Source organism: Haplochromis burtoni, unplaced genomic scaffold, assembly GCF_018398535.1.
Source record: "Haplochromis burtoni strain Fernald_Lab_line unplaced genomic scaffold, NCSU_Asbu1 Contig_43, whole genome shotgun sequence".
Taxonomy (NCBI): domain Eukaryota; kingdom Metazoa; phylum Chordata; class Actinopteri; order Cichliformes; family Cichlidae; genus Haplochromis; species Haplochromis burtoni.
The window spans coordinates 1,967,210-1,982,107 of record NW_024582404.1 but is presented as its reverse complement, the minus strand read 5'-3'; the positions used below and the strand labels follow the sequence as shown (position 1 = coordinate 1,982,107).

The window sequence follows — 14,898 nt, the reverse complement described above, 5'->3', positions numbered from 1 at the left end:
AATTAATTCCCACCAGCGAGTTAACGATTAAATTAAAGTGAAAATCCCTCTGTGGGGAATTTCAAATATTCCTCAAATTAAATCAATGGTACAAACTTAAACTTTGCTCGACCTAAACAGGAAAGAAGGAAGAGACGTGAAGACAGCTTCAGCCTAATAAACATTTTTATTTTTTATCGCATCGGCGATTTCACGGTTCAGTATTTAAAAATCAGCTCTGGCCAAAGCACCTGATCTTGCAGGGTTTTAGATAAATGAAGCTTTTCAAAACTTGGCAAAGCATTAACGCTACAGTGAGCAGTTAGCTGGATGTCATATACAGGAAGTGAAAAAGACAGATTCGCTCAAAACATTTCAGCAATTCCTGAAACTCCTGACAGGAAAGCACTCCAACATGACCTAATAACTTATTTTAACATCACTACCTCCCCATGCACACACAGTATTAATATTTTTTTGACCTTAAAATACACAATTAGTTTTTGTTTTTTTACCTCATGCTTGTATTTGAGATATTCAGAAAACTTCACATTAAACAACATGTGAAACTCATCACATCTGCTTTGGTTTCCACAAAGCAAAACAACAGATTGAGAGTCGCACTCCAAACCTTCCCTACAGTTCATTTTATTATACAAACAGCATGCTAGACTGCACCCTACAACGTGCTTTGGGACTATTAAAAGAACAGTTCACCCAAAATCTAATTCATGCCTTTTGGAGATATCGGCTGTAGTCGTCTGCCTTTTCTTGAACATAATGGAACAAGATGGCATTTGCTTGCAGGCAGTAAAAAAAGCTATATTTAAAAAAAATTTTTACAGATCGTCTTTCCAGAAATCATGATCCGATTACTCAAAGGAAACACACGAAAGTATTGTGAACAGTAACTATTTGTAGCAACTGTATCACCCTGCAAATAAAAATGACGTATCTACCCATGATGAGAGTCTCAATTTAGGGACAGTGTAATGGGTTTTTCTCCTGAGGCTGGCGAGGCTTATTATTCTTTATGATGGGAGCAACAGGCTTGTATATGACACTATGCCAGAGGCCATCCCAAAAATATCCAAATATTAAAAATGATTAGAGGAATACTTCGCCCACTGTGGATCTGCCAAGATAAATAACAATCACGTACTTGAAACCTACTGTCTGTCTTAATAGCCTTACAGAAACAAAAGAATCTCAACAGGGGAAAAGAAAGGTTGTAATGTTTTCCATTAAGCGTGTGGCTAGGTGGTTTTCAGCCCTTAAAAAACAACTCTTTCCTAATGGTGTCCATCCTCAGCTGACCTTTATTGCTAACTTGCTGCCTGCTTCTTTTGGTTGGTGGATGACGACATCAGGAAGAAAACACTTCCTACATGAAACTGTAACAGCAAGTACCGTGGATTTTATGGCTTCAGCGTGTCATGATTTCTGCACGGAGACACTGCTGCTGAACCTTTTAATTTTAAATGCTATTTTTTAAAAAATTTCAAAGCCTTTCAAAGGATTAAAGGCATACAGACCGGGCGGGAACAAGAGACAGAGGCAACGTTTGCACTCTTCCTCATTAGGGGGGTGATATCTTTAGCAGACAATAACAAAATCCTGAGAAAGGGAAGTGAGTCAGTAGCAGTTTGGCCTTACATACTCGTACAGCTGTGAGAAAACGAAAATATTTCACATGAATCTACGCATACCCACCTCTAGAGCCAATATCTCCAAAACTGACCCACTGATAATAAATCTATCTATAAAGATAAACAGCTCTACAAGCCAGTGGGAAAAACACACCAGTTTGATTCTGGATGAACGGCCTCTTTAAGCACTGCAGAGAATCCCTCCTTTAAGTCCGGTTGAAGGTCTGCTAAGGAGTTGTGTGCACACACTGTTCAGTCCAGGTGACGAGGAACATTTTGCCCACAGGCCAGAAATTCTGCACCTCTATAAATCTGTCATGCTGGATGCGTTTTGCATAGAGTTCAGAGACGCCCACAGACACAAAGCTCACTTTGTGCTGCAAACTCTCACATCGGCTCCGACGACACGAAGGCAGGAAATTAACTACATGTGGCCTAGCAGTCAATTACACTTTTGCTTTTAAAGTGGTTGTAAAAGCAGGAAAATTACAGCATATGCTAGATGACTGGTGTTTCACCACAGCCCCATTCAGCACTCTACCCTCAGCCGCCTCTATCCACATCATCTCTGTTGCTTTGTACGCATGTACTCCCGTATTTAGTAACACTCTTGACTTGCAGTATTTGCGCAAAGCTTCCAAAAAGGGACTATTAATGATTCAACCACTCAAATGAATTCAAAATGTAGTTTAAGTGCAGTGCTAATCTTACCTGTGCCTGTGCCAGTCGGGTCTCCTCCTTGAATCTGGAAAAAAGAAAAGAAAAAATAACCTTTGGGTGACCTCAGCTTCCTCTGCTGCACACTGAAAAACTAAATGCGGGTTTTGTTCTGCAATACAGGAACAAATGATACATCGTTTTTAAGTGTTTTTCTTCCCCAAATGTGACTGTAAATTGATTATCTTTTGGATGGGAGGCTTCTGGATGTTTCATCAGTTTTTAAACATGCGATAAACGACACAATTGACAAAACTAAAGTTTCCCTTCTTGCCAAACACCCAACCTGGGGTCACGTTTCCCTGTTAGAAGCCTGACTCAAAGCTTTCCAGGATACTGGCCCCTATTGTTCATTGTAAACTTGCCCGGTGTTCCTATGAGTGCTTCTACAGTTCCCTGCATTTCTTTAGTGTTCTTGTTTAAAGAGCTTTCTGAACTTTCGACCACCAGGATCACCGTGGAGCACAGTTTTGTTGAGTGGGCCTCCTGTGCTTCCATGCAGAAAACACTTCTAACGTCTTGATGCATGCTCGACCATCCAGGTAAAGAAATCCCCAAAAAGTGGATTCTGTTCATCTGGACGTTCTCAGTGGGAGAAACGTTTCATCATCATCCAGGTGACGCTGTCGGTCTCAGGTGACTGCAGGTTTCTCCAGCATTATAAACCTTATGACTAAAACTAGCACTACTGAAAGAACAATGAGCCGCGAGGTCAGTTCCTTGATCATTAATATGTAAATTGTCACGACCATTGATCAACAACCACCGATCAATGGTGATCAGATGAACAGAATCAACTGTTTTTGGACTTTCTTCTAACAGCACAGGCAGCTGATTATTCTGCATTTTGCACTGTTGCCTTTGAAGCCATGTTCTAAAAAGGAGCCAGGGGAAGAGGAACAAAAGCTCAGAGACAGAGAAGAAAAGAACGGCTGCAGGGAAAGGGAGAAGACAAAGAGCAGGAGCATGTTTGCTCAAACATAATTTGTGGAAACAGGATATTGTTTTAGGTACGGTTTATGCTATGCACGCCCCAGTGTGCCAGCCGTGCAGTTATGCTTTTTCTGCCACCCTTGTTAACCTGCTTCCCCCTCTCTCATTCCTCCTTACTGCTGATTGGCTGTCTTTTGTTGCTGCTGTTTTAACAGTTTTATTTTTCACTAGAATCTAAACTAGTTTTACTGTTCGTTGAATAGTGCAACACAAATAATAATAAAGTTTTTTAATGCAAAAGATCTCTCGTGGCATGAAGGTGGAATCAAACAAACACTGCACCATCTCGAGTGTACTGGTCTCCCATGTTAGAGCTTTAAAAAGGTGCAAAAGACGACAAAAAGCAATGCTTGTAATGCTTCCCCATTAATACAGTAAATAAGCATACATATTATTCAATTAATATTAAACCTGAATTATTAGACGGCTGCATCATGTTGATGTTCAACACGTCTGTGCCTCTCATGTTTCAAAGTAAAACCACCTCTGGATGTTCAGCGATTCACAGGTCCTGCTTTATAGTGACAGTGCTTTTACTGCCACTACCACAGATTTTAAAGTGTTTGTTGCTATGAAATGATTCTCTGTGAGGCCTCCTCTCCTTTTGGGCTGCGGAGGATAAGCTGAAGGCGCTAATGGCAGTGTAATTACGTATAAACAATTCACAGCTTGCCAGTGTGAATGAACGCCACAGGACAGAATGAAAAAGGTAACGGTCCTCTTGAGACCAGATGTCCACTCAGAGCCACTTTAATTATGGAAGCAGCAGCTCTGAAATACACAGATGACGGCTGATCAGACTCGCCGCCTCATATTCTCGGTCTGTGTTTAAAGCTTAAGCTGAAGAGACGCAAATAAAGTCTATCATGATTACAACAAAAACCAATGTAATAAAACACAGATTCTAATTATTCAGGGGTGGAGGATGAACCCAGATATATTCAGGTCATCCTGACTTCTTCATAATGTGAACTCTAATCACTGTTTAAGCCAATATAAATCCTCCACATTTCAGTTAAAAGGCAGCAGGCCGAGCATAGACCATAATTTCCAAATCCATCAGTTCCATCAGCTGTCTGTTTAAGAGCCAATTTGAAGCTTTTAATGAGTAATTAGAGCATCAGCGCCTGACCACTGCACATGTTCTGCAAACTCTTGACCTCTAATACAGTGAAGTTGCATTGATTTAAAAATCTGTGAAAGGAACTTGTGAATCACAGAGGAAGGTCTCAAAGCTCAATCCAGACACGCATTAATTGGTGGCTTTAGTGGAGGAAGGTAAAAGCAGGAAGGTGTTTTAAGCAGGTATTATTTCCTTACCATGAAATTCCGGATGGACCTGTGGAAGATCGTTCCATCGTAGTAGCCCTTTTTGCACAGACGGACGAAATTCTCGCCCGCTTTGGGAACCTTGAGGAAAAATAACGCAGGTGCTTAGCTTTGTGATTTTCTTCTTCACTGCAAGATCAATACTTTTCATTTTATCACCACTCATTTGATAAGTGCCAGCACGAACAGTCAAAAAGTGCCCACTGTGTCAAACTAGTGTCATATACCAATATATGTTTTCTTTCCCACACATATACATAATTGCATAACCTGTTAGCATTTTTCAAGTTCATGATAGTACTTTTGGACAATGACACAATGTTTGTTCTGAAGTTCAGCTTTATTTTGACGTGTTTAACAAAAATATTGCTCTTCCTGTTCAGGAACTGCAGCCGTTTTTATGCATGTTAAAAAAAAAAAAAAAACTTATGGAGCTAAGTGTACTTTCACTCCATCCTCCATGTGAATATTTGACTTCTCTTATTGGAGCTTTAGAAAACACTGAACTGGCTGTATTCCAGCTTTCATGCAGCAGTTACTGTCAGCGTGAAGTTTTACATTCACATAAACAAACTGAGTCGCGCATTTTCAGCTCTGCCTGACCTGCTACAAAATGTTTGTTGTACCCATAAGTCTGTCATGAAGTAGGGCTCGTAGCGAGAAGGCAGGCTTAGTTCACATCTACAACAGAGCGATTTAAATGTTGAAAAATAAAATGGTTCATTGAAGGTGCTTCCTGGGTTATGAAACTTTTAGACGTCTTGTAAATCATTGCAAAACACCAAGCGTCAGGCGCTAATTTTGACTGACTGGTAGTCTGTGAAACGAGGCGGCGACACAGCCCCGGGCAGAAGGCGTGGCTTTGACTATGACGCCGGTCAGGTCTACCGTTATTAATGTCAACAGCCTGGAGGAACACCTCTCTGAGTGTTCGTGCGAGAGAAACACACACCCCCGGCCCGGCAACAACGGTTGGTGGTTTCCCCAGATTTATAAAATACTCCGTTTAAACCTCTTTATTTTAACAGCTCTCTGCTGGTCTTATTTCCACATACATCTTGATTTTGCTGGGGGTGATCAACTCTCTGGCTCCTTTTCCCTCTAACATAAATCCCAGATTTTCCAAGCACTCTGGTACAAAGAGGCTTATTGTTTTAAACCACTAAGCACACGCACACGCACACACACACACACACACACACTAATTTATTTCTATATTTTTGGAATTGAAAAGGACATCTTAAAATAGTTATCTAAGGACAAGCTGTCTGGTTCAACAGATTACTACCACCTCTATGAATAAATACATAACAAATCAATATAAAAGCCTCCTTCTTCCCCCAGTGCTTTAACTTTGATTATTAACCAGTCTCCTGCGTCAGAGACACGTCTGCAAGTCCTCTCCCTCTCGCTGTTGCTGCTTTGTAATAATGGTTAATTTAGCGTGCATGCTTTTGCGTTACTTTGCGAGTCTCTAAAATGCAATTCAATTTAGAAACATGCCTAGGTACCTAAAATTGTCAACAATCAGCTGGTGTCAGCATGGAAACATTTGGTGACGCAGACAAGAAGAAAAAGTAGAAAATGTCCTGATTCACACGTGTTTACAGACTCGCTCACGCTGCCATGCAATCAGGCAGTAATGTGAAAGAGCGGAGGAGCATAAATCCATTAAAATTACTCAATTCATTTACATTTTAGCTGCAGACATTTACTTGTCTGCAGCTGAGATTTTATAGGTCCCACATAATCCACTTCACTAGAATAAATAGTCATCATTGTTTGTGCGTCTTGTTTAACTTTAAACTCACACTCAAAGACAAAAATATCTGACTTTACATTTTCAAAGGTGTTTTTGAATATAATAAAGCTTTGATATCATGGGCGACTGAAGCGCAGGCTCCGTCGGCCAATTACAAAAATCCACCCCCTTGCGGACAGCGAGGGCTGGGCAGGCTGAGTGAGCAAACCTTACATGGAGGTGGGATCTGGGTCTGTGTGACTGAATGTGACAGTGAAGCAGCACTTATTAATTCATAAACAGCAGGCTACGAATAGAGCTGCGATCTTATGAGGAAACCACTGGGGAGGAAGGTGGGGTGGAGGAGGATGTGGGGCACAGAGGGCAGGTTTGTCTAACTGCTGCAACTTTCCCTTCATTATTCTGATTCGACAGCTCAGAAGCCAATGAAAACCAGACGCACGAGGCGCTCGGTTACCAGGGAAGAAATATGTTCCTGGAGTTCACGCTGGCTCTCAGGAGCCCCCCACGTCTAAGCTTAGAAGGGTGAACACTTTGCCAAGACATAAGTTTGGCAAAGTGTGAGGTGGAGACACTGTCTATTTTCACAGTTTCAGGTGAGTCATCCTAAAAGCTATTTATTTAAACACATGCACCAGGAAAAACTTCATTTGAAAACCTTACAGCGGAGAATGAAATCACCCTGTCACCTGAATCAGAGCCTCACAGGCTGCACTTGTAAAACTATTCGTTTTGGCAGTTAGGATTGCTAATATCCAAGTGAAGCCATCTGCTCCTTTCAGGTTCCGCATTGTTTTCATGTAGCCTAATGCAGTGGTTTGGTCCATTGTCTCAATGAACATCTGTTTATGGCCAGCCTCCATTTAAGCCGGTGGTTTTTAAAATGTTATGACAAGAAGCTGAAAGCTTAAACTTTGATTCCTGGTTAGTCTCTTAATAACTGTCAAAAAAAATGTTCGCTTCTTTGGAACATGTTCGACAAAAACTGCAAACTTGACGTGTGTGCATACTCTACACACCTTATTATATGAAACTTTTCTGACAGCTAAGAAGTGAAAACATGTCCAGTCCCACCTTCTTACGCCCACATGTCACTCACCCATTTGTTCTTGTGCTTACGGCACTTCTGCATTTGCTTCATTTCTCCCACCTGAGAGCTACGTCCAGATTTTATACAGAGATTAAAAACAACTCACAAAATCTCAATGCCTGCAGAGACCTAGCTGGCACCGCAAAAACAAAAAGTTATATATTTTTATTTTCCCACAGTCCTTCCTGTGCTAACTGCTAAGAACTGAAACCCCCGACTTACCCTACAAATTTTAATGAGCTTTTATTTTCTAGTTCTGTCCTGCAATGATCATAAGAAAACATCAATGAGGACTGTTACTATACTAACAGTAAAACCTGCTGAATTGCACACTTTCTCCTCAGTTTCTTGTCTTTTCAAAATAAACGTACGACGCTAAACGGCTGAAATCTATTCATTGTATAACACAGATTATTATAATTATTTCCACCTTATCGATTAGCAATTACCATCCAAATTATTCCTACTGTTCATGCGTAAATACGAGCGTTCTTACCTTATCACAGTGCAACTCAAGATTCAGGTCTCCCTTGTTTGTATGCAGGCGTACGTATCCCTTTTTCTTCACATACTGGTAACGCACAGTGTCGTCTGCAATAGCGTCTGTAAAACACGTTTAAATATAAATTTAGTTGACGTGCATATGATGAAAATATTTCATATTTATAGCTGGCACGTCAAGCGGGAACAGTTATTCTGAAAAACAATCTTAAGAGTTCATTGATTGTTTTGTGAGTCTCAGCTTGATGTTGGCACAGGTGAGATCTTTGACCTTTAAAGAGCCTGCATGCGTCTGCAGGGAAAGCTGTTATGTAGATTTATGCCTGAGTGTTTTTCTCCTGTTGACAATCTCCAGATCAAAAAGCCGTTTTTAAACATCAGCGTTTAGCTTTTCACTAGAAACACTGGTTTAAAAAAATAAATACAAATCCCTTCTTGTATTTCGCTAAATAAAGAGCTCTGTATAAATATATTTCAAGCCATTTCATCCCTTCTCAGAAACTTGAACTAGGTCACTAAATCCAAACATTGTCCTCCTTTTCTGAAGTGTGCTGAACCTACTATACAGTTGCATAACAGCAAATCTCTTTCATGAAGCAGCTCAGCGGCTGACAGGAGAAGAAAACGGCAGTCGAAATAAGCAGCTCCCACTTGCAGCTGCATTTAAACCGTGTGAGCGTGAAGCTGCACTTTCCTTTTAAAATAATTAAATAAATAAAAAGAGCACACATGGGCAGCCAGTCGTCCCTGAATGAATGCAGGTCGAAGATGAGCCAAACATTTGTTTTTACGGGGACTCTGTGGAGGCTTTGTGTGTGTGATGTGTTCACTTGCCTGCTTCGTGTGTTGTGGCAGGAGTCATAGCCGTGGATGTGAACGAGGCAGAAACTCTTCCTGTGGAGTAATGAGCCTGAGGGGGAAAAAAAAGAACAAGATAAAAGTTTAAAAAGTCATGCCGATCTGTCATATGTCAATAGAGCTCAAAAGGACGCTGAATATAAATATGATTAAGACAAGAGGTTTACTTAATGCTAAATTCTGGGGGTGTTGTTAGCATCTTTATCATGTGGCACTTGTTACGCCCCTCTGCAGCCCCTAATCTCTATGCAGTGGCAGTGCAAGAGTGTTCAGCTGTTGCTAATTGACCACATCTAGCCAGGTGTGGATAAAGGCATACCCGAGGCAGGCTTTCATGTAGCCACACTAGTCTTCGTCTTAGTGGCAACAGCTATTTTAGCTAACTTGTTACATAGTTGAAAATAAAACCTCTTCTAGTTGAAATTCTGGTGTTACTCTCCATATTTATGTTGCAGCTTTTGAGCCGTTTCGCAAACATAACCGGGGGCTCGTCCGGGATATGAAACCGGGGGCTCGTCCGGGATATGAAACCGGGGGCTCGTCCGGGATATGAAACCGGGACATCTCACACCCCAAGCAAGAATTGTACTCCTAGACTATGATTCTGTTGAGCCAGGTTGAAACAGCATTAAATAACTTTTCTAGTCTTATTGACCACTGGACACACTCATAAGTCATTCTTACACATAAACTTTGCACAACTCTTGATTAAAGTCATGATATCCAAAACACGTAGAACACACCAGGAAAAACTACTACTTTTCTTTGTTTTTAAGTCACCTGAGCAGAGCTAGCAGGAGGCAGGACACATGAGGCTGCTGCCATGTCACCTGTACTATGCAGTATTTGCACTATTCTCATATAAACATAAACTGGTATAATCTGACAGGACTGAAGCTGGCAGGTTCAAGGCTGTTTAATGCCACCTGTTGAGAATTATATAGAACATCAGAGGTGCAACAAATGTGCAAGAACAGCCTTTTAGCAGTCACATCAATGGTGGCAGAATAATCTGGGGTTCAGTATTTTCCCCCAGGACACTTGGATATACAGGCTGGAGGAGCTGGGGAATGAACCACTGACCTACTGATTCAGGATGACCTGCTTTAAGTCCCAAGGGAGGGGCACAGGTATGAAAAAAAGCCAGTATGTGGATCTCAAGCTTCTGTGCTGCTTTAGTGTCTTTGTATTATTCTAGATGCAGGGAAAATATATAAAATTTTACAATGTAATTATTACATACTTAAAAAAAAACTCATCACTTTCTCTCATTATTGTACATTTTTCTCTACTGTGAAATAATCCCTGGAGCTCAGAGGCAGCCAGGGCAGATATTTCCTCATTAAAAAGGCCTGAAGGTTCATCCACCAGTTGAGGAAGCGTCTTCTCCACTCGTCATATCTTTCCAGCCTCATACTCGAATGGCCCCCTCGTTTGCTCTAAAGGGCGTGTGAGCTTTTCCAGGCTCCGCATGATTAAGAGCCAAGAACAGAAAGATTTCTATCACGTTATAATTACGGAGCACCAGAGAAGTTATCTGAGCTTAAATTATAGTAGAAAGCGATTGTTGGATCATAATATACACCTAACAATACCAGAAACATGTGATAAGGCGGCTAGAGTTATTCAAGTGAAAGAATAACAACTCTGAAGATTAAAGCAGAGAAGTGAAAATGGATTTCAAAAGCTAAAAGTCTGTTCTTCAGTCCCCGCTTAGCATTCTTCTGCTCCAGTTCTTGTGAAGGCGCATGAAAGTGCAGACTTCACCTTGCACGCTCTGTCTGACCTATATTCCCTCTTCTCTCAGATGCTGTCAAAGCGTCACTATGAACTCGACACAGAGAGCGACCAAGGATGAGCTGTGCTGTAAAAATGAGGCACAGCGCAGCATCAAAGGAGAGCTGATAAGAAAGAAGGTGTAGCTGCGGCTCAAATTGAATCAGCCGTCATCCTTCCAGTAATTCAAGGGCACAGTCACGGCGGTAACGTCACCGCCAGTGACCTCCTTTGTTACACATCGGTCTGTGTGTGCGAGTGTTCCCCAGAGGTATGATGACTGAGAGCAGGCCTGGAGGAAGGTTACATTATGTATATGTTGAGTTTTCAAATGGATATAAACATGTTCCACATTTTACTCTCTCTGGTTCTGACACTGATGTTATTTTTTATCAACAATATTTTACATGCAAAATATTATCCATCAATCTCCCTTAGATTACGGTAAATATATTTTATTCTTTGTTGTTTCTGTTCCTGGATACAGCTGGGCTTTATCTGGTGTTTGTTTTTGTTTTCTCATCCACAATACTGTGAATATATTTTCTAATATATGGCTCCCTCCTGTGGACAAAGTCAAACTAGCACATCTTCACCTGGTTCAGAAGGCTCTCTTAAACCTGCAGCAGTGACGTGACTAAATAACTGAAAAATCTCCTAAATTATGTTAAATTAGTTCTCAGCAATGACATTTGATTAACTGTCAGCTTCATTACTAGTTTTGAGCTTGTCCAAAAGTAAAGAAATATGAAATAAAATAATGTAACAGTTTAGTGAAACAGGTTCAGGTCACATCCTGTCGGCTTCACTTCAAATCCAGTGTGGTGCCGTGTCGGCAAAACGGAGGAAAAGTGCATCCTTGTCTAAATACTTCTGCACGTGGCACAGTTTCCATCACCTGGTCTAAATGTTGGGACTTTTCCTTCAGCAGCTTAGAAGCTTGGACACCCGAGCCTGGACAGTTTTTAAATTATTATTTATATTCTTAATAACCATTTATGAGTCTTTGTGATTCGCCATCATATTGGCCAAAGATCCCTATAAGACTAATTCATTGCTCATAGCAAATAAGATGGTGTTTACTAATCAAGTAACCAAACGCAGCAAGATGAGAAGCTCAAAGGTTTAAAATCAGCAGTGAGTTTTTCCAAAGGTGGGAGAAACCAGAGTTTCTGAGAAAACCTATGTAAGCAAAGAGAGAACATCCAACAACCCAAGACCCTCTTACTATGAGACTGCTGTCCAAATATATTATCTAATCTTATTAACTAAAGTCACTACTAGCAACTTGGTTTTTCAGGCATTTGACTCTACATCACCTTAAGTTAGCGATTAAACTCTGCTGTGGACACAGACAGCTGCAGATAACAGCAGCAGATGAGATGTCTAAGTCCACCCAAAAGGTGAAGGCGTTGAATTAGAGACTGACCAATATATTAACTGGTATTAAATATTGCAGATAAATTAGTGTGTCGGCATTTATAAAAGAGATGGGAGAAACACCCTTCACCCATCTTGAAGGGTTGATGCTTTTGTCCATCAGGGGGAACTCCGTTTCCAGGAGGAGTCAAGCAGAACATAAACAAGTAAATAAATAACTACACATGCTACACACTACACAACTCTGTTTAGGTTTTTACACGTGAAAGAAAACATATCAGATTTTTAAATCACTAAATATTGGCATCGGTTTTAAAAATCCCACAGTGGTCAGGCTCTAGTCTGCACTATAAATGGAGAACGGGTGGAATCTGACTCCACCTTCAGGTTTCTGGGCACCCACATGTCCACTGACCATGTCCTACAACACCATCGCCCTGGTAAAGAAGGCCCAGCAGCAGCTGTACTTCCTCGTGTCCTGAGGAAGAAGAACCTGGACGAGAAGCTGCTGCTGGCCTTCTACTGCTCCTCAGTAGAGAGCCTGTGCTCCTCCTACCTGGATGTTTGGTACGCAGGGGTCACGACTGAGAACAGGAAGGCTGACAGAGAGTAATTAACACCGCCCCCAAAATCACTGGCTACCCTCTGCTGCCCCGAGACCATCGTCAGATCCTCCTGTCTCAGGAAAACTAGAGCCAACATAGGTGACACCTTGTACCCACCATCTCACCAATCTGAGCCAATGGTCTGAATAGCCCTCATCACTCAGGCCACTCACACACGGACCCTATACTCAGACCAAGTCCTTTGCACTGCTTCCAAACACTTTGGCCTCCAGTGTCTGCATTTTCTCCTGTCTGTTATTTATTCTGTTGTCTTATTATTTATATTTAACTCCTGCACAGTTGTTGTGGAGCACCCATCATTTCGTTGTACATGTAGAATGACAATAAAGGGCTCTTCTATTCTATTCTATGGTCACAAAGGCATTGCTGCGCATGGAGCCTTGCAATGATGAAACCAGGAGCTATAAAGAGGCTTTAAGGATCATAGTGAGGATGGTTTTCTTACAGCATTTAATTTGTCCGTCTTCTTGGCCTGCGGCTCCTTCATGGTGGAAGCCAGCAGTTCATCCCCTTTGTATTCTTTATAAAGCTCCGCTAAAGTCTCCCTCGTCTCCAGATTGGTGGTCTTCAGATGGTATGCTGGGTCCTGCTTAGCCTTTTCCTCATCTGAAACATGCCAGAAAGAGCAAGAGAAAAAGGATGATTTTACCATAGCACATTTATATAATGCGAGAATTACCCATCACCAGAAAAATACTGATAGCTCACCTGGGTCCAACACTTTCAGGTCGTTCTTGACATGGAAAAAGTTGGAGACGTTGAACTTATCCAGGTTTGTGGGGTCCTAAGAAGAGAAAACAACGTCTCTGTTCCTCAAATAAAAGTACTCTTTCATTGTGTAGGTGGATAAAAATCGTGAAACAACGTCTCACCTGAAGAGTTATAATATCTTTTCTTGTGAAGGGTTCATCTGTGAGCAGATCTTTAAAACTTTTGGTCTTAATGTTTAACTGCTCAACTGCCTGCATGAAAACAGAAATATTAGAAAGAAAAGCCTCTGTTGGTCATAAGGAAAACAAACGTGGGCAGCAGGTAAAATTAAATTATATGTGTTTCCTTTAAGTTTAACACAAGCTTAGTATCACTACAACTGAATGAACAACCCTTTGTGGAATTCATCTGTAAAAATAAACAGAACAACACTGTTTTTTGTTTGGAGAGAGATTTTTTGCACACAGCTAATTCTGTGTGATGTAAGGCAGCATCTTGTGAGACCATGTGGGCTGAGCATCTGCACTGTATCACGCCAAGACCAAAATCAATATCATCTCTTTCTCCATGTGCGTAATTTTAGACATCGATTTCTGTCTGAAAAGCATCATCGTGAGGATCAATGCAGCAAGAGCACGAGTTCACTGACCTCATAAGAAAACACATTCCCGGTGACCTTGTTGGCAACAATGTGAGAATTATTTGTGAAGACGTTGTACAGAACAGGGCAGTGATACTTTCCTGGAACAAAACGAAGCAAAGAAAAAAAAAAGTGAGAGAGCAGCAGGCTGAGCAGCAGAGTCCAATCTGCTGCCAGGGGCTGAATCCACTCAAGAAGTCAACGAGTATCTCATGCAATCCTCTGCTGAATTATATCACATCTTCTCCCCTCACTTGCTTTTTTGGATTTTTATTCCTCCAACCCCTTTTAAGTCAAGCTTTCTTTTTTAAGGTTCCCCTCACACAAAGCAAAGCAGTAAGAAAAGTGTGGATTTAAAAGAAAAATAAAGCCTGCATGATTTCAGTGACTATGACCTGGCAAACTGGGCTAATGACAGTATTAAATTTCTTCTACATGCAACTTGTTGTGCCTCAGGTGCATCAAAGCGTAAGCATATTTACCATCATTGTTCTTGGCTAAGTTAAGTTTGATGAGGGACTTTGCTTCCAGTTTCTGTGGAGGAAAAGAACAAATTTGCTTCTCAAACTGTACAACAGTGCTTGCGCTACAAGTACAACCACAAATGGATCATCATCTTACAGAGATCAGTTTCCAGCTGTGACATGGGGGAAATTGTAGAGATGTGCTTCATGATGCATGCTCAATCATCCAGGTAAGTAAATCCCCAAAGTTGATTCTGTTCATCAGGACGTAGCGTTTTCAGTGGGAGAAACGTATCGTCAGTCATCCAAGTGACTTCTTCTATGTGAAAAGGGAAAGACTCTGAATCGAGGAGGGGGCCTAAGGGTACATCTTTTGCCATCTTACAATGCTGTGATTGCAGCCATTCCCCAACTCTCTGTGAA

General features: G+C 41.2%; 1 protein-coding gene across 1 annotated transcript in view; it reads right to left on the bottom strand.

The window, feature by feature from the left end:
* Positions 1 to 14,898, bottom strand: part of ppil2 (peptidylprolyl isomerase (cyclophilin)-like 2) — a gene marked incomplete in the record, with an annotated part of 28,741 nt that overhangs the window by 10,202 nt on the left and 3,641 nt on the right. The window contains 9 exon segments of the mRNA XM_042220113.1: positions 2,340 to 2,373; positions 4,659 to 4,748; positions 8,016 to 8,122; positions 8,855 to 8,930; positions 13,106 to 13,266; positions 13,369 to 13,444; positions 13,533 to 13,622; positions 14,021 to 14,112; positions 14,494 to 14,545. Of these exon segments, the coding sequence (XP_042076047.1) occupies positions 2,340 to 2,373; positions 4,659 to 4,748; positions 8,016 to 8,122; positions 8,855 to 8,930; positions 13,106 to 13,266; positions 13,369 to 13,444; positions 13,533 to 13,622; positions 14,021 to 14,112; positions 14,494 to 14,545 (778 nt within the window).